This window comes from Protopterus annectens, chromosome 2.part0 (assembly GCF_019279795.1).
Source record: "Protopterus annectens isolate FY-2018-M chromosome 2.part0, PAN1.0, whole genome shotgun sequence".
In the NCBI taxonomy this organism is placed as follows: domain Eukaryota; kingdom Metazoa; phylum Chordata; order Ceratodontiformes; family Protopteridae; genus Protopterus; species Protopterus annectens.
The window spans coordinates 1,669,043,772-1,669,062,272 of NC_056728.1; the positions used below are offsets into that span (position 1 = coordinate 1,669,043,772).

The window sequence follows — 18,501 nt, forward strand, 5'->3', positions numbered from 1 at the left end:
TGGGTATATTTGAATATTTCTTTGCCTGCAGAATGCAATGACTGGAACTAGGCACTTTGTGAATACCCTGGGCGCAGTAGATAAGCCAAAGGGCAGTGCAGAGAACTGATAGTGCATGTAGCCTGCTTTGAAGCATAGGTATTTTCTGCAAGACTCCCTGATAGGGATGTGCAGTTATGCTTCTTTTAAGTCTAGTGTTGCCAACCATGCATCTTTGCCTAGCATAGAAAGCGGCTGGTGAAGTGTCAGCATCTTGAATTTTGGAATCACCAGAAAGGTATTTAGAGTAGAAAGGTCCAGGATAGGATGCCATGTATTGCCTTTTCAAGGTACCAGGAAAAGTCTCGAATAGAACCCTTGTCCCTTTTCCTCTTCTGGTACCAAATGAATAGCCCCCATGCTTAAGAGAGAGAGTATTTGATTTTGGGCCTCTGCCCACTGATTTGGGGGTAGATCTGGCCACTTGCTTCATGTTGGTAAGGTGTGGAAGTGAAATCTGTATCCTTAGGACACTATATTTAAAACCTATTTGTTCTGGGTAATGAGTTCCCAATTTTTGGCCTGCAGACCAATCTTTCCGCCTAAAGGAGCATTCGGTTGGGAAGTGCTTGGACGTTTAAGAAGCAAGTCATTGAGACTGTTTTCCATAAGGGGGAGTCTTACTACTCCCTGATTTGGGTGTGGAAACCCCCCACTGCTTAGTCTTGTGTGTCCCCTGGGACTGAAACTTGGGGTTTCTGCTACATCTGGGTTTGCTTGAGAAGACCTTGAAGAGGCTGGAAAGGACCAATTCTTAGAGGGCCAGTGCCTACTAAATCTAGGAGGTTGAACTTGTAAGAAATCTTTAACAGTTTGCATAGATTTAGCTTTATCTTCCATCTTTTTAAGAGCCTTGTTGCCACACAGGCGGTCCTGATTTAACAGAGCATCCAACAATTTAGCTTTAACATGAGCAGGTAAAGATTGCTCCTTAAGCCAAGCATGCCTTCTGAGCACAGAACCAGTAACAGCAGCCATGCAAGAGGCCTCTAAAGAATCAAATCCACATTGCAAAGTATGTTTTCCAACCTGTTCAGTAGAATGCATTAAATCCTGTGATTCTTTATTTTCCGCACAGTCAGGAATCAACATAATTTTCTGTTTAAGCAATCCAATAACATGTTGTTGATACTTTAACATATGAAACTGGCAGTTTAAAGCCCTAATGGCCAAGGTTGCAGAAGTGCAAACCTTCTTACTCCATCTATCCAGCGCCCTGGAGTCTCTATCAGAAGGGGTAGGATTTTTAGCAGTAGAAGCCTTAATGCCCTTGGGTCCCTGTGAAACAGCCTCTGGATCCGCAATAGGATTTTTAAAAAGGAACCTGTGTGAATCAGGAACCCTGTAATATCGGTCAGGTTTTCTGGGAGCAGGAGCCAAGGAATCAGGGGCCAAATTAGATTCCGAAAAAGCATCATCAACAATGTCTAGTACTGGAGGAATAGCTAAAGGCCAATGCTGAGGCAGGAGTAAGAAATCCCTAAGCCTCTTTTTTGAATCAGAAAAATCCTGGCTTTCCCAGTGGAAATGCTCCCTTAGAGTATGTAAGGTTTCAACAAAAGAAAAATCCTCTGGAGGGGAAGCAGAGGGAATACAGTCCTCTGCATCAGAATCCTCATAAGTAGATATGGGCAAATCCAGATCATCTGAAGAATCAGAAAAATCAGAATCCTGGTCAGAAGATTCATAAACAACTTCAGTCCTAGGTCTCTTAGAAGGGGGAGGCTGGCTTCCCCTGATTAGAGTTATAAGATCTTTAGCCATTCTTATCATTAGTTTTTTAGGCATAGAGGCCTGAGCATGCAGCCTGGGTGTCGTTTTTTTAGGCATGGTTTGAGATTTAGGCCTAAAAGAAGAGGGAGGTGTCGGTTTAATATGCAAGTCCATAGGCCTGAATACACCCTCAGAAGCAGGTGCCTGCACAGAGGCTTCAGACCCATCTAAGGTAGAGACATCTGCAGGTTCTATAGTTGAAGTACCTCTCGGCATACTGGACTGCGAATGGGTCTCAGTAGAGGCCTGCGAATCAGAAGTAGCAGGTATCAGGGGCTGCGAAAGCGCCTCACTGAGTACTAGCGAACTGGCGACTGGCAAAGGAGAAGCGCCGTCGGGAGTTTTGGACCTCGGCGACCTTTCTCTGTCTTTTGTCCTTGCGTTTTTTCGGAATCCCGGTAGTCGGATGGCTAACCAATGACATTTCTGGATAATTAAACCGAAAACCTGAAAATTTTGAGGCGAAAATATACTGACGACGGAGAGTGCGCTGATTAAATAAAGCACAAAACCGACAGCATGGTACGTTGTGGTCAGGGCCTAGGCAAGGAATACAGAACGAATGAAAATCTTTGTGAGGTATTTACTTTTCACAAGTAATGCAATTATTAACTTTTACTGACATTGGTAAGGAGCAAGAAAAAGTTCCCCCAATGGGGTATTTAGCTTTAGTTGAAGACTTCGGTTCTGAAACTCGAAAATGAAAATTTCAGGAGTCGGCCAACCGGCACTTTGCGAACTGCTTCTGCTTTGAACACTGCACAGCAAGAAAGACTGATGTAATGGCGATGGCTGCATGTTTTATACCCCTGACGACCTGACGTCATGGAAGAAGGGACAGCAACAGACGCAGGACCCAAGACTTTGTTAATCAGGCCGACTGAGGGCCACTGCAAGCAGATAACCCAAAAGTGATGACTGCAACAGTGAAACACGAAGAACATCCATCAGAGCTTGCTCCAAGGATGCCTTATATGCTAGGCATAGATCATCACCAGCTTTCCCCATTTTTTCTACTTGGGGTCGGGGTGTTGTGTTAACTGATGGCAACTCTCTCAATTCAGTGCTACACTCCTGCCTTCTTCAACACTCATGCCTGACTGTCACAGATCTTCTTTCACACAATCCATCCACCTCTTTGCTGGAGATACTCACTTCCACTTACCTTCTTCCTGTCTGTCCCAAATTTTCCTTCACCAGACTCTTCTGCTTTTCTGCACATGTGTTCAGATCAACCTAATCTGTTCTCTTTGATCTTTTTTGCAATTGGACTTATTTTGGTTTCTGCTCTTATGTCCTCATTTCTTCGTCTGTCCCACAGTGTGGATCCGAACACCCTTCTCAGGCAATTCATTTCCATCACCTCTAGCTTCTTCAGCTGTGCTGCCTTTACTGCCCAGGTTTCTGTACCACACAGTAGTACTTGTCACACCACTGCCTTGTACACCTCACATTTCAGCTTCTTTGGCATTCTTCTGTCATAGACTACACCTTACACTCTATGCCAGTTGGCTACAGACCCTCTAATTCTAGCTCTGACCTCTTCATTCAGACTTTCCTTCTCCTCAACTACCCCTCCCAGATACTTGAAGCTGTTTACCTGTTCCACTATCTTCCCTTCCATCTCTATTCTCAGCTTCTTCTGATTTCCCCAATTTGATGCCATTACCACTGTCTTATATGTGCTTAGTTTCATCACATGTGCCTTCAGTTTTGCATTCTCCTTGCTGAAGTTCTAGATCAGTCAGCCTGTAATGTCACATCGACTGCATACAGCATCTTTGTTGATCTGTCCCCTGGGACCTGTTTGCTAATGTAGTCCATCACCAGTATGAACAGCAGTGGGCTCAGAGCTGAACCCTGGTGTACACCCACTCTCACTAGGAACTCCTCTGTGAGGCTGAACACTGTTCGTACTTGAGTCATTGTGTCCTTGTACATAGCCTACACTAATTCTACCATTGTTTCTGGAACTTCAAACCACCGCAGTACTGCCCAGATCAGCTTTCCTGGGACCTTGTCATATGCTTTCTCCAAGTCTAGGAATGCCCAGTTGGCCTGTCTCCATATCTCTAGCTTCTTCTCAAGTATCTGTCTCGCTGCAAACATCAAGTCAGTTGTGCTGCATCCTGATCTGAATCCAAACTGCTCATCTCCCATTTTACATTCTACTGCTCTGCGTATCCATTTATCAATCATCCTCTCCAGAACTTTCATGCAATGTGATAGGAGTTTGATGCCCCTGTACTGCCCACAGTTATGGAAGCCGCCTTTGTTCTTGTACACTGGCACAAGTATGCTTATTCTCCAGTCACCTGGGATACACCTTTCTCTCCACACTGCTATTAGTACCCTCAGGGGCCATTTTTCCCCTATCTCACCCAGCATCTTTATCATATCTGCTGTGACCCTATCTGAGCCTGCTGCTTTCCCTGATTTTATTTTCCTTAGCGCTGTTCTTACTTCTTCCAGGGTGGGCTCCTCTTCTTCTCTCATCCTAGGCTGTTTCTGGGGCAGTTCTGCTTCTCTGGGGTTTTCTTCATTCAGAAGCTGCTGGAAATACTCCTTCCATCTGCCTTTGATGTTCTGTGGATTGGTGAGCAGGTTGTCGCTGGCATCCCTTTTGAAGGGTGCCTGACTATATTCTTTATCTTTCTGTCTTTGCCTTGCAACTCGATGCAGTTTCTTTGTGCCATTTACTGAGTCACTTTCCAGAAGTTGGTACAGTGCCTCCAATGCCCTATTCTTTGCTATTGCAACTTCTTTCTTAGCTTCTTTGTTAGCCAACCAGTAGTCCTTCCTAGCCTGGTCAGTCTTTTCTCTCTCCCACTTCTTCCTGCACTCCTTTCTTTTGATGACTTTCTGGATCTTTATGTACCCTATTTCAAAAAACAAGTAATCTCCGTGGTATCCCCGAAGTCTCAAAACAACCCACTAAAGTGTAGTGGGTCTAAAAACAAAACAGTGCAAGAAACTTCTCTGTGTGGAAGATTTTCAGTCCATATATTTCTAGTTAATCACTGTATATTAATCAGATCAGACAATAGTAGTAGAAGTATGACGTAAACTTCGTCAAGTCAAAGAGTAATAATAGAAAATATATAATTCTACAGCATTACTAAGTATTCGAAAGTAATCCAAGCAAGGCAGGCAGTCTGTTTCCAGTCTGTGTACTTAATAAAGGATTTTCGACTGGAAACAGACTGCCTGCCTTGCTTGGATTAATTTCGAATACTTAGTAATGCTGTAGAATTATATATTTTCTATTATTACTTTTTGACTTGGCGAGTTTACGTTCGCTACTTCTACTACTATTGTCTGATCTGATTAATATACAGTGATTAACTAGAAATATATGGACTGAAAATCTTCCACACAGAGAAGTTTCTTACACTGTTATGTACCCTATTTCCATACCTGGCTCGGCCACATATCTTTTCTGTAGTCCTAACACATGCTGATTTTAGGCACTGCCATTCTTGTTCAACTCCACCTATTTCCTCCTCTTCTTAGGGTGCTAGAGCCCTGAGTAATTCTTTGAACTGTTGTACTTTCTCTCCAGTCAACTTTCAGGTCTTCAACCTGGTCTCTGTTGACCTTAGAGCCTTCTCTCACTACTGCTTGCAATTGATTATGGCAACTAGTAGTTTATGCTGTGGGCAGACTGTTTCACTGGGGATGAATTTGCAATCATGGATTCTACCCCACTGCCTTTTCCTTACTAGCAGGAAGCCTACCTGAGTTGGATGTTGGCTCTTGTATGTGACCTTGTGACTGGCTCTCTTTCTGAACCATGTGTTGGCTACTATAATTTGCCAGACAGAAGTCCACAATGGCTTCTACTCCTTTATTACTGTTGACCCACCCATGTGGACCCAGGTAGTCCTCATACCCTGTTCTGTCTGTTCCGATATGTGCATTTAAGTCACCCCCTTATCAACACCAATTCATATTGTCCTGCTTTATCTAGTAGGTCCTGCAACTGCTGTCTGAATGCACTCTTTTCCTCACAATCACAACCCTGCTGTGGGACATAGGCTGAGATTATGAATACAGCCCTATCATTACATTGGAATCTGACTGCCATGAGTCTGTCATTAATTCTGATGATATCCCTCACTGCCTTCTGAAGCCTCTCTCACACCACAATTCCTACACCATTTCTAGCCTGTCCCCCCTCCTGAGTAGTAGTGTCTGGATCCCAAACCAAGTGGCCTTGCTGCATCTTCCATCTCTCCTCTGGGATACAGAGGATGTCCAGCTCCTCTGTATCATCATGTCATCCACTTCCAAGCTGCATCCTGTCAGTGAACCTACATTAAGCATAGCAATTCTCAGTTCATGTTTGGCAGGTCTGTTGGTTTTACGTCCAGCTTTCGCTCAACAGAGCTACCCAGGTAACCCAGTCTGGGCAACTAGACACCGGCCAGCCAGTAGCTTACTGACCCAGGGTTGCTGGGCTTTATGGTGGGTACACACTGGCCAACAGGGGCACATATAGCCCTCCCACCATTAGCAAGGGTCCTTGGCATAGGTCAGAGTAAGCCAGGTCCTCAACCCACTTATCATACCCATGACCATTTTGGAGACATTAGTCAACAGTTTTGAAGAAGTCCCATCTGGGATGAAAGCACTGAAATACTGTTTTTACTTTATTAAAGTGCTGTATTGAGTCCTCTGTGTTTGCCTTTGGTCACTGGTGTGGGATACAAGTGAACGTCCAGTTTGGTGTTTACTGACATTAGTCAACATGACTGAATCACCTAGAGCCATATTTTACACTGTCGAGTGACTAGCCCTGCCACGGCATGCAGTCTGTGATCCGTGTTCTCCTATCTTGAGGATACTGTGCACCACAGTAGATGCCCAAAGCAGTTGGTCTGATAAACCTCTTCCCCCTATAGGGCACCATGTAGAGTCTGTGCTGCTGCCCACAGCTCCATTCATTGCTGAGTTTGAGATGGAAACACACAGCATGTTTTTCGGATGTGGGAGAAACCCCACAAAAACACAGGGAGAACATGCAAGCTTCAAACAGGCATTAGTCAGAGGTAAGGATCAAACCTTCTACCTTGTGCGTGATAGGTGAAGACCTTAACCATTATACCAACTGGTCTCATAGACATACATCACCTCTCAGTAACCTGTAGGAGACCGAGCACAGTGATAGGACATTAAATTGACCTGTGTAGGACAGGGTATTCATACGCTGGATTTTCCTAGTGTGGAACATTTGAAGGTGTTCCAACTGCTGCAAGTGCATGGCTAGGTACATACCAAAGGGGGCATTGTACTTAATGATGGGTCTGATAATGGATGAGTAGAGTGGTACTATTAACCTGGATGCCAAAGAATGATTTTCTTACTGTCTTGGCTATGTGTTGGTTGAAAGCCAGATTACTGTCTACATATGTCCCCAGATCCCTAAATATTGGGTCAGCCTTTAGGGATGATTTATTGATGAAGTAGTTAGCTTGAGCGAGTGCTTTTCCAAGGGACACTATAATGCACGTCTTTACACCGAGTTTTAATCCATGGCTTTCGCACCAGTCATTTGTTTATGTCACATCCTCTTGCAGAATATTGGTGTCATGGGGGTAATTTATAATAGCTCTCAATTTACAGTCATCTGAGATTTTGGTGATCCAGAGACCTTTGACATTAGCCTTGACTTCCAAGACATAAATACCAAACAGGACCAGGACCAACATAGAACCCTGGGGTACTCCTCTGGTGACTGGTTTCTTAGTGGAGGTGATCTCATTGATCCTGATTTCTTCGGTCCTATATGTGAGCCTACTGGCAATCCAGCAAATTATGTAGGGATTGATGCCTAGTTATGAGAGTTTGTCAACAATACCTGAATGGGCTACTGTATATGGAATGCCTTGGCCAGGTCAAGGCAGGCAGTATGCACCATTTTCCCCTTATCCATATCTATAGTGACCCTCTTGAAGTCTACCAGGTTAAGCAGGCAAGACCTTCCCTTAGCAAAGTGAAACTGGGATGGTTTAAGGGTCTGTAGCTTGTCAATGTCTTTGTTGATCATTCCCATGATAATTCATTACATGTCTTTGCATATTAGACTTGTCAGACTGATGGGTCTGTAGTTCCCAGCGTGAGTTGATGGTCCACTACTATGAAAAGGGATGACTTTTTCTGCTTTCCATTCTCCTGGTATGTAACTTGTTTTGAGGCTGTAGTTGAAGATTGCCTCAAGTGCTCCTGCTAGGTCATGTTTTTAGCTATTTAGAAGGCAAATGGGGATACTGTCGGGGCTCAGTGAAGCAGTGTTTTTGGCTTTAGTGAGCACCTCCAGGACCTGCTCCCTGTTGACAGTTGGGTAGATATGCTAGAAAGACTTTCACAGGGGGTTGTTAGGGCTGATGTTACAGTTAAATATTTCAGCAGTAGATTTGCTATGTCACCCTGGTCAGTGAAGGTTGAGCCATTTACCACCAGTTCTGCACAGTGTTGAGTTTTACCTTTAAGATTCCTGACATAGATGAAGAAGGCCTTGTGATTGCCCTGACTTCATAATTGGTCTTGCTGGACTTTATTAGACCCCTTAGTTTCTTATTTAGTTGAATAAGACAGCCGTTGTCTCTATGAGAGTTGCTCTTTTTGATTTTGGTCATGAATTTTTTTCTTTTGTTACATAGCCTGTTAAGATAAGGAAGGATTCCACCACTGTGGTTTGTTTTAGGTGTTAGATCTAAGCTTACTTCTGGTAGCACGGTAGCCTCAATGCAGCCATTTACATGTTTGTACAGTTTCTGTAAATAACTTTTCTTAGGTAGCCGTGTTTTTGGGGTTTGGGCGAGCCATGAATTTTGTCAAACCGTCACTTAATAGGATGTAATTTGCTAGTATAGTTCCTAACTGTTATGGCTTTATTTGCGTTTTCTGGGTTGAATTTTATTTTGTGGGAGACAGCTTTGTGGTCAGACTTCACCAATAAGGACGTGACATGGGGGGGGGGGGTACAATGCTCTCCAGTGTATGAGTAATATGTCCAGTATGTTTGATCCTCTGGTTCAACAGTGCACTATCTGGTCCAGGGTGTTTTTGTCAATGAAGTCCAGGAAATACTGTGCCTGTGGGTTTCAGGCAGTGTACATTTCCCAGTCTATAGAGGAGTACTTAAAGTCTCCCTGTGAACAGGATGAGCTGAGGGAATAAGACTGGGAGCTGCTAGGACCAGCTATACAGTATGGGCAGGCAGCTCAAAAGTCAACAAGTATGAAACCAAAACAGCAATAGGCAGAATGGGAGGGAACCAAACTCAGAAAAAAAACTAGGTCCAGCACAGAAACCAAAAAGCAATGTAGACTATGAAATGCCTTAAATTAATAATTTTAACTTCAGATAGTTTTAGTTCTTCTTTCGGCTTTTCCCGGTTAGGGGTTGCCACAGTGGAACTCCGGTCCACTAATGAGTGGCAGTAGATTTTTTACGGGTGCCGAGGTGCCAGCTCGACGTCCAACCTTCAACGAAGGCATGCCCATTCTATGCATATCTTTTGAATGCCACTAGACCACGGGGAGGACATGCAGACTCTACACAGAAGGCGCTCCTGCTGAGAATCGAACGGGAGAACCTCTTTCTGTGAGAAACAACATGGCTTATAATAACTTTAACTTCAGATAAAGAAAAAAAAAACTGAGTTAAATGCTATGACCCGTGCAATTACAAATCTACTTAAAATGTACTTTTCTGAATGCAAAAATGTAGTCCAAATGCTTTTGCTAACAGCTTTCAGCAGTCTCAACACTCTTGGAAATCCAGCCTGTGTAGTAGATCTGTCACTCAAGTGAGAGGTTCCTGACACTTTGAAATAGACTCTGCAAGGATAACCAAGTAATCCAAATATGAAAAATGTGGATATCCTGCAGCCTGCAATGGACTATGACAGAAGCTAGACACTTTGTGAACACCTGGAGCAGTAGACAGACGAAAGGTAAGGCAGAGACACACAAAACCATAAGAGACAGCTGAAGTCTGGATGAATATGAATGTGATGATAAGCATCTAATGTTACTAAAAAGCTCAAATGAGGAAGAAGGGGGTAACAGGTTGTGAAGTGAAAGCATTTTGAATTTGGGTACCATCACATACTGGTTTAAGAAAAAAAAGTCCAGACCTGGTCTCCGGGTATTTTCCTTCTTAGGCATGAAAAACATTACTGAATAAAAACTTTTTCCCAACTGAGGAGGCAGAACAGTTTCTATTACCCCCTGAGACAGAATGTGTTGAAGGACAGGAGAAAACAGAAGGGTTTGGTCTGGTGAATGTGGAATAATTCCCAGGAAAGGAGGAATTTCTTTCCACATCCATCTGCAGCCTTGTTAAATCAGACACAGGTCCCACTTGCCTGAAACAATCTGATGCCAAAGAGAGAGAGAGAGGGAATGGGAGATTCAGACTTTCTTGATGGAACAAGGGATTCCCAAAGTTGGGGGAGACAAAACCCCTTATATAGTCATTCTGACTTGTTTAACAATCCTTTGTTCTGTGGTTTTCTGCTTTCTTTTTGGAACCTCTGCCACCGTTTTTTCAATGTCTGCTTACCAGCATGTTTCTGAGATTATTTTTTTTTCCTTTGCAAATTTGGTCAAGGGAACAGAAAAATCCCTTAAAAAATTTGGAGGTGGACTGAAAAACCTGACAGATTCCCTGTACCATTTTACGTCTCATCACATTTTTGATATCCTCTGCAGCACAGTGTTCAAAAAAAAAAATCTTTATCCAAAGGAGAATTTAAAATCTAATTTTTCACATCTTTTGAGGGGTTCTGAGAAAGCAGTCAAGCAAACCTTCTCAATACAGTAATGGTGGAAACCGCCCTGGATGTAGTATGTACAGAGTCATATACACATTTAAAACAATGAGAAGAGATCTGAGAAACTAAAAAACAGAATTTTTTTTTTATTTGCTATACAACACTACATTGTAAGGAAGATGTGAATATTTTCAACAATTCTTTTCAAAAGGAAAAGTCAAAACAGCATAGTGAAAGATGGAGCAACAATAATAAAAGCCACTTAAAGTTACCGTCTTTGATTAGATGGCTTTGGTTTTAAAATTAATGGCTTTTCAAGCAACGGCATAGCCATTCTTCACAGCGCTTTATGAATGATGCCCTATTTTTCAGATGTGGGCTGCCCACTCCACCTTAGCCCAAGACAATCTGCATTTGATGTATAAAATTGCCGTCCTTATATTTGTTTTCCAAAGTTCGAGATGAAAGGCAATTATCTGGCATGCTAAAATATTTGGGTCCAAAATACCGAAAACAAGTTTGTTTTAATACTATATCTGAGTATCCTTGGCAATTTTCAATGCTTAATCACACCCTAAACCTAAAATACACTTATTTTTGAAAGGCACTTCAGGAATATACAGATTTTATTTACCAGTGTTAGGCCTAATATTTTAACAGCTTAACATGATTTGGTGTTAGTGAAGTGAAATAATTTTCAGAGCAACACATGTAAATATATAATAATTTGGTTCATAAGATTGATCCATAAATACAAAATGCTGAAAATGTTAATTCTCTCTCCGAGTGCCAAAGCAACATGCATGCCTTCTATTCTGCAAAGGCAACTTCGTACATCAACTAGTTTTTAACATGCAGTCCTCAAACCTAAAATGCATAAATTCTTTTGAATTTATATTAACTTTCTTCAATAACAGAGTTTCAACGTTTCCAGAAAAATACCAGAAAATCACAAATGTGGACTGTCTGAGAAATGGAAAAACAAGGATTTTTCATGGAAGAAGGTATTTCAGGTCACTGTAGTAATTTACTACTTCCTGCATTTCTTCTCATATTTGCTACTTAAAACACTGAGTGTTTACAGAGTTCTGTACACAGAGTATGTTTTAAATTTGCATAAAATGATACATTACAAAAAATGATGAGAAATAACACTAAAAATTACATGTTGAATTCCTCAATTTTCATCTCAAGAAAATGAAATTTAATTTCTTTAAGAACCGTAACTCAGTGTCCCCGGCTTTGTTGCTCTTATACAGCAAAATGTAGTTGACAAGTGTCAATCTAATGTTACAATGGAAAACCACTGTGAACTCAGCCTGATTTATTTCATCACCTTTCAAGCCTCTGCATTCAATACTCTCTCAACCCTGTAACTTGATAATACATATTAACTGCATTTGACAACATATTAAATGAACAAACATAAGTCTGTTATTTACCATAGGTTTCTGGTGTGATGGTCCAGGAATTGCAACACCACTGGCAGTGTTCACTGCCTTTTTTGTTAACTGAACATACACTTTTCCATGATCCTTTGAGACTAAGCAGTGGTAAAGGTCATCATACTTTACTTCCAAGAAAATTGCATCTCTGTCCACTGAGTCCTTGTTCTTTAAGAAATACACAGCCTCTGATGAAATGACAACACAGTAGCTGTCAATATGCTCCACTGCTATGAAGCTAGAATGAAAATAAGAGATTTTCAGACACAAGGTAATGTGTGAATATGTCAGGTTTTGAACTATAAAAGTGAAATCTGAATTTAAACAAATAGGTTAAACCAAAGGTCATTTTCCATCCCAATCAGTGTTAAACTTCTATGCATTCCAGTCTAGTCTTAAGTACTAATTAGGTCACAATGAAAAGCCTCTCCCTCTGACATTTTGACTTTCATACATACTTGCAACGTTATGACCAGTCATGATTTCTAATGCAGCACAGGCAAACAAGCAGATATAAATTTACAGGATGGTGTTACCTTCTTGCTTACACAGGTTCAAAGCATCATACGAAATGGCTGTTAGCTCAAAAGCCATGTGTGTCTTGCCAATAACCATCCTACGATTCAACCAACCTTTTCAAGGAGGGCAAGGCCAGTAAGTCCTAAAGTGTATTCTAGGATACCCATCCAACTGTTTAACCTATATTTAAAGGCAGACGGAATGTCACTGCTTTACAACAGAGGGGAGTCTATTCCAGAACAAGGGAAGAAACTGGCTGTAAAACTCATCTCTACATTTAGGTTTACTTATTCTCTGATGTAGATTCAAATCTCTTGTTCTAGTGTTGGCTGTACTGTTTCACATTCAGAAAAAGGGGATCTCAGATAACGGAAAGCCAGAGGGCACAGAAAACTATGCATTTGTATCCCCTCAACTTCAGTAAAATCAACTAGTTTCCTGAAATTCAAACCACTTGTGAACAGTAACATCAACTTAATTTTGCCATTACAAATAATAATGCTTTAATGAAAACAGTAAACTAACTTTAAAGAAAATGCTGTAGAGAGTAAGCAGGAGTGACTGGTGTTCTCCTACGGCAAGGAGAACCTGCTGTATGAAGGATAGTGTCCATCAGTTTGGAGAAGACTAACAACTTATCGACTGATATAATTCAAAACTCCCTGTAGAAACAAAGAAAATGTAAGATTTGAAAGCTTTTTCTTTGGGGTGTGGTTACCAAGGACTGGTTTCAGTGTGGATGAAAATTTAGATGACTAGAGGTATGTCGGACAGCTGGTCTTTCAATAGTGCAGTAATGTTCAATGAAGTCTCTGTCAGTGAGGAAACTTTCTCTAGCCTTGACTCTAACAATCTTAAATGTACAGCTGAACAAAATACTCACATTAGACCTTCAAGAAAGTATGCTAGTTAAAGTTCCAAATATATCTACCTTGTATTCTTTGATGATAGCAGCTTTTCCCAGTGGCTTCCAAGGTCACTCATAGGTAACTCTTGCAAGGAAATTTACTGATATTACTCTTATGCCATTATTTCAGATGGGGAGGCTGCTTTCAAATTTAGTTCTTTAATGAGATGAACTTTAGCTATAAGCCTGACCCAAAAAAGTCACTGGTAAGCCACATTACAAATTGTGCTCACTTTATTAACAATAACACAAACATCCTACAATACTATATAAACTGCATACAACCACTATGCTAGGAGAATAGACAGCAGGACACCTCTTACTGATATAAGAATTCTGCCTCAAAAACTGACAGACTTATTGAGCTACCTGTTTACTTGTTAACAAGATAAGTGGTCTGGTCCATAGACCCTTTTCAGTCATGATCTGGGCTACATGATCAAAGGTTAATATGGTATATTATATACATATAGGTATAATCAAGTTTGTTGACAAGTCATTTTGTTGATCTTAAAGTGAAGTTACACTGCTCATCAACAACTCTTCAGGCTCAAGCCTCACAACACCCCTGGGCTACTGGTAATATATGTACATGGCAGCACATGACAGCACGCTGACACAGAGATAAATCCCTGACTATGGCCAAGGTGACTCAGAGTTCTGGAGCTTGACAGTGTATGCAGGGAGTATGGATGCATCCATCTTGAGGATGGGGGAGGTGAGTACACATGCTGGGGAAAAAACACCAGGGGCTGACCCTTGGAGTTGACAAAGGACAAGCATGGGAGTGTTCTTTAAAGGAAGAAAGGCTTTGTCTGATTCTGAAGTGGAAGCACGGATGATGCACTACAAAGCCTGTTGGAATCCATTCCCTGGGACAGTACAAGTGCAATCAGCAGATGGGATTAGGCCTTAGGAGCAAACTACTAACTTGGCAGCAGTATGATGCTGCATCAAGTTTCTTCAACAACTCTGAATATGGGTCAGAGCTAGTCCAAGTGTGGCCAAATCTAGGCTTGGTAGACCTGGTAGATGAGGAGAAGCCCTGGAAGCAGCTGATGGTCATTTGCAGTGGAGTCAGAAAATAGAAGAAAATGTGTATATGCACGCATGCGCACACACACACACACACACACACACACACACACACACACACACACACACACACACACACACACATTCACAGTCAAAGAAAGACAGCTAAGCTACAGTCTTCACTGTGTAATAATTTACAATTCCTGTAGTGGAGGCACATGGGATAAATGTAAATGCACCTTAAGGACATACGACTGTTTCAGCTACAAGGCTTCTGAATGCCCACGACTTTTCACTTTTTAAGCATTTATTGGTACATTTAGGCCAATAAAGCCAAACCCCACTAGCTCTAGACATGCCATGTTTTGCCATTTTTTTCTGAGCTCATCAGTGCAACATAAGTGGGTCCTTTGGCTATACTTTGGAAACACAGAACTTAGGTCAAGCCTAATGCCCATAAACATTAAGGTGCCTGCAAAACAGGATATGGAATTGTTTTGTGAAGAGCTGCAGTACACTTTAGAGTGTAAACATGTAAAAGTAACACAAAGAGGTGTGCATTCACACATATGTGCCACTCAAACACTTTGCTAGAATGAACCAGCATCTCTTGTAACTGAAGCTTTTTTAAAAAAAACCTACTGCCTGCAGTTTAAAATTTGAAGGAGGAGGGAAAATACTGTGGAAACTGATTCAACGAATGGGAAACTGGTTTAAACAGTTATGCAAACAGTGAATTTTCAAGTTGTCCCTGAATATGGATGCTTCAAGACCAGAGTCAGATCCAGCACTAGGTGACCTACGAAGTTGTCTAGAGCCAGTTGGGTGAGGGGCACTGGCCAAGGGGGTTGCCACAACATTTAATTTTTAATTTAAAAAAAAATTACATCTGTTTTATAACAGCATTCTTCTTTAAGAATGCACTCTCTGTCTGTGCATACGTCGAAATATGCAAGTCTACATTCCTGAGAAGCAGCATGCATTGACTCACCCATATTTTTGCAGCTGCTACTTCTTTCCGCACACGTGGAATTCTAAAAGTTACTTGGGTTCTTTTCTTGTTAACGAGATGGATGTTCATTCCAGGGACATGAAAAAATCCTCATTTCAGTAAGGCGCGTGTGTGTGTGTATACATAATGGCCTAGTTAGGGATGGCAAATTAACTTGTCAGGTTCCAGGTTAGTTAATTAACTTTCTCAGGCTGAGACCCTGTACCCTTGTTTACAGGAAATAAGAACATGAATGCTCTACACTAGCTACCAGACTAATTAAGAGTTTCAGTGCATTTTTCAAGAAAATGTGAGTTTCAGTGCATTTTCAAGGAATTGTACACTTCAAGAGAACAGAAGTTTACTGTTGCTCATGCTAAATCCGTTTTCAATGTGCAACTCTTTTATTTAACAAGTGGCCATCAGTATTTGTGCTAAATAATTTGCTCTGAGCTACTGCACAATGGTACCTCCTATACCGAGACAACAGATACTGCCAATATACTGGCTGACAGATTCAGTGCCTACTTTATCCCGCCCCCCAAAGGACCAATCACAATACCAGTAGATTGCCAGGCACTCAGTATTACTGCTGCACAGGTTAAAACAGCATTGTCCAAGGCCAAGAATACAGCTTCTATGGGACCTGATAATATCCTCAGCTGTGTTCTACATGAACTACAGAGTGAACTGGCACCTCACCTGTGTACCCTGTTCAATCACAGCCGCACCTCAGGCTTTGTCCCTACCAAATGGTGCACTGCTACAGTCATCCCTCTCCACAAGGGAGGAGCGACTACAGACCCCAAGAACTATCGCCCCATTAGCTTGACGAGTCTGATATGCAAAACTATGGAACGCATCATCATGGACCTAATAAACAAGGATAGAGGGAATCTCCAAACTCTGGATACTACACAGTTTGGTTTTGTGAAGGGTAGATCATACCTGCTCAACTTGGTCGACTTCTTTGAGTCAGTCACCAGAGCTGTGGATAAAGGCAAGGTGATTCATACAGCCTACCTTGATCTGGCCAAGGCCTTTGATACCATTCCCCACTCAGGAATCATAGAAAAAATCACTAAGCTAGGCATCAACCCCTACACCACCAAGTGGGTTGCAAATTGGCTCACAGATAGAACCCACAGTGTGAAAGTAGCTGACTCCAAGTCAGACTGTCGACCAATCACGAGTGGAGTCCCACAGGGTTCGGTCCTAGGTCCTCTCCTGTTTGGTATCTACTTCTCTGAAGTTCAGGCCAACACAAAGGGCCTCTGGCTGACAAGGTTTGCAGACGATTGCAAGTTGGAAGCTATTATTAACTCCCCAAGTGATGTTGATATCCTACAGAAAGGCCTCAATGAGACCAACGACTGGTGTTAGAACCATGGCCTTAAGCTCAATGCCAAAAAATGTGTTGTCATCCCTCTTGGGAAAAACCCTGTTCCCTTGAATTACTACGTCAATGGTAGTCCACTGAACACAGAAAGCATTACAAGAGATCTAGGAACACAGGTTGACAGCAACCTCTCTTTTGACCACCACATTGCCACTGTGGTCAGAAAGTCCCTCTATGTGGCACATCTCATTACTAAAGGTTTTGCATCCAAGAAAAAAGAGGTCATTGTCTCCCTCTACTCTTCCCTCATTAGGCCAATCATTGAGTACAACGCCCCATTTGGCATGTACCTCACTAGACACCTGCAACAACTGGCGAGGCCGCAAAAGTACCTCACAAAGAGGATAGAATAGTTGTGTAAAATCTTACCATAACCATAGATGTCCTTCTAGGTGTGGGGTTTCATACCCTCAGGCAACTTGTACGTCGGCTCCTATACAAAAGCTTCAGCTTGGCTGTTGCAGTGTGCGTGGGACATCACACATAGGGCCATAAACCAGGGGCTTTAAATGTGACATCTGCACACACAATCCTCAGAACTTGAAGGCCAGCAGGCAGAGAAGAAGGCCCAGCAGGAGGAATGTCAGTTGTTTCCAGGTGTGTGACTTGGAGACCTACTGTAATGTAGGTAGTAAAGGTAAGGAATAGGATCTGGGGGAATTGGTGGGCAGGATGGAATACTGTAACATGGAGGAGAAGGACATCTATGGTTATAGTAAGATTTTACACAACTATTCTATGTCCTTTTATTCCTATGCTGCAGTATTCTAGGTGTGGGAGTGTACCACAGCTTATGCGGATGAGAGGGTGGTGGTAGATGAAGAGGGTTCTACAAGACCCTGCAGGATTGCACTGACAAATCCTGTCCTAGCTCTGGAAATTTGGTCCAGTTTGTAATGCTTGGTGAAAATGTGGATAGTGGCCCAAGTGGCTGCTTCCAAAATGGATGCTGTGTCTAGGCCCTTCATGAAGGCCCTTGAGGTAGCCACAGCTCTAGTGGATTGGGCCTTGATTCCCCCTCGGGGTTCCTTTCCATGGTGGGAGTAGCAGAAGCAAATAGCTTTCCTGATCCAGCATGCAATGGTTTGCTTGGAGACTGCCTTGCCCAAGGCTCTGGGGTGGAAGGAGACAAAGAGCTGGTTAGTCTTCCTGACAGTCTTGGTCTTGTCCAGGTAAAACCTAAATTGTCTGTGCACGTCCAGGGAGTGCAATATTCTTCCCCCTTCGTTTGAGGGTGAGGGGAAGAAAGTGGGTAAATGAATGGATTGGTTAAGAGAGAGGTCACTGACCACCTTAGGCATAAAGGAGGGGTTGGTTTGCAGGGACACCCTGTCTTTGTGGAAGATGGTGTAAGGGGGACAGGCCATTAAGGCCTGCAATTCTGACACTCTTCTGGCTGATGTGATGGACTGTCTTCCATGTGCACATCTGTAAGGAAGAAGGCCGAACCGGTTCCAAGGGGTGCTGGGTTCATTGCTATAAGATGTAGTTAAGGTCCCAAGGCGGGGTGATAGGTTTCCTAGGTGGTCTCATGTGCAAGACCCCTTTAAGGAAGAGCTTTATGTTGAGCCTGGCAAGCAAGGGGGGGTTCCAGGGGCAGGCAGGCTGATA

The 18,501-nt window shown here is 42.4% G+C and overlaps 1 protein-coding gene across 1 annotated transcript in view; it reads right to left on the reverse strand.

Moving 5' to 3' along the window:
- The window catches only part of LOC122793565 (vacuolar protein sorting-associated protein 13D-like), an 845,840-nt gene that overhangs the window by 20,580 nt on the left and 806,759 nt on the right, over positions 1-18,501 (reverse strand). Inside the window, exon 5 of the mRNA XM_044061723.1 lies at positions 12,037-12,277. Within this exon, the coding sequence (XP_043917658.1) occupies positions 12,037-12,277 (241 nt within the window). The remainder of the gene's footprint in view (positions 1-12,036; positions 12,278-18,501) is intronic.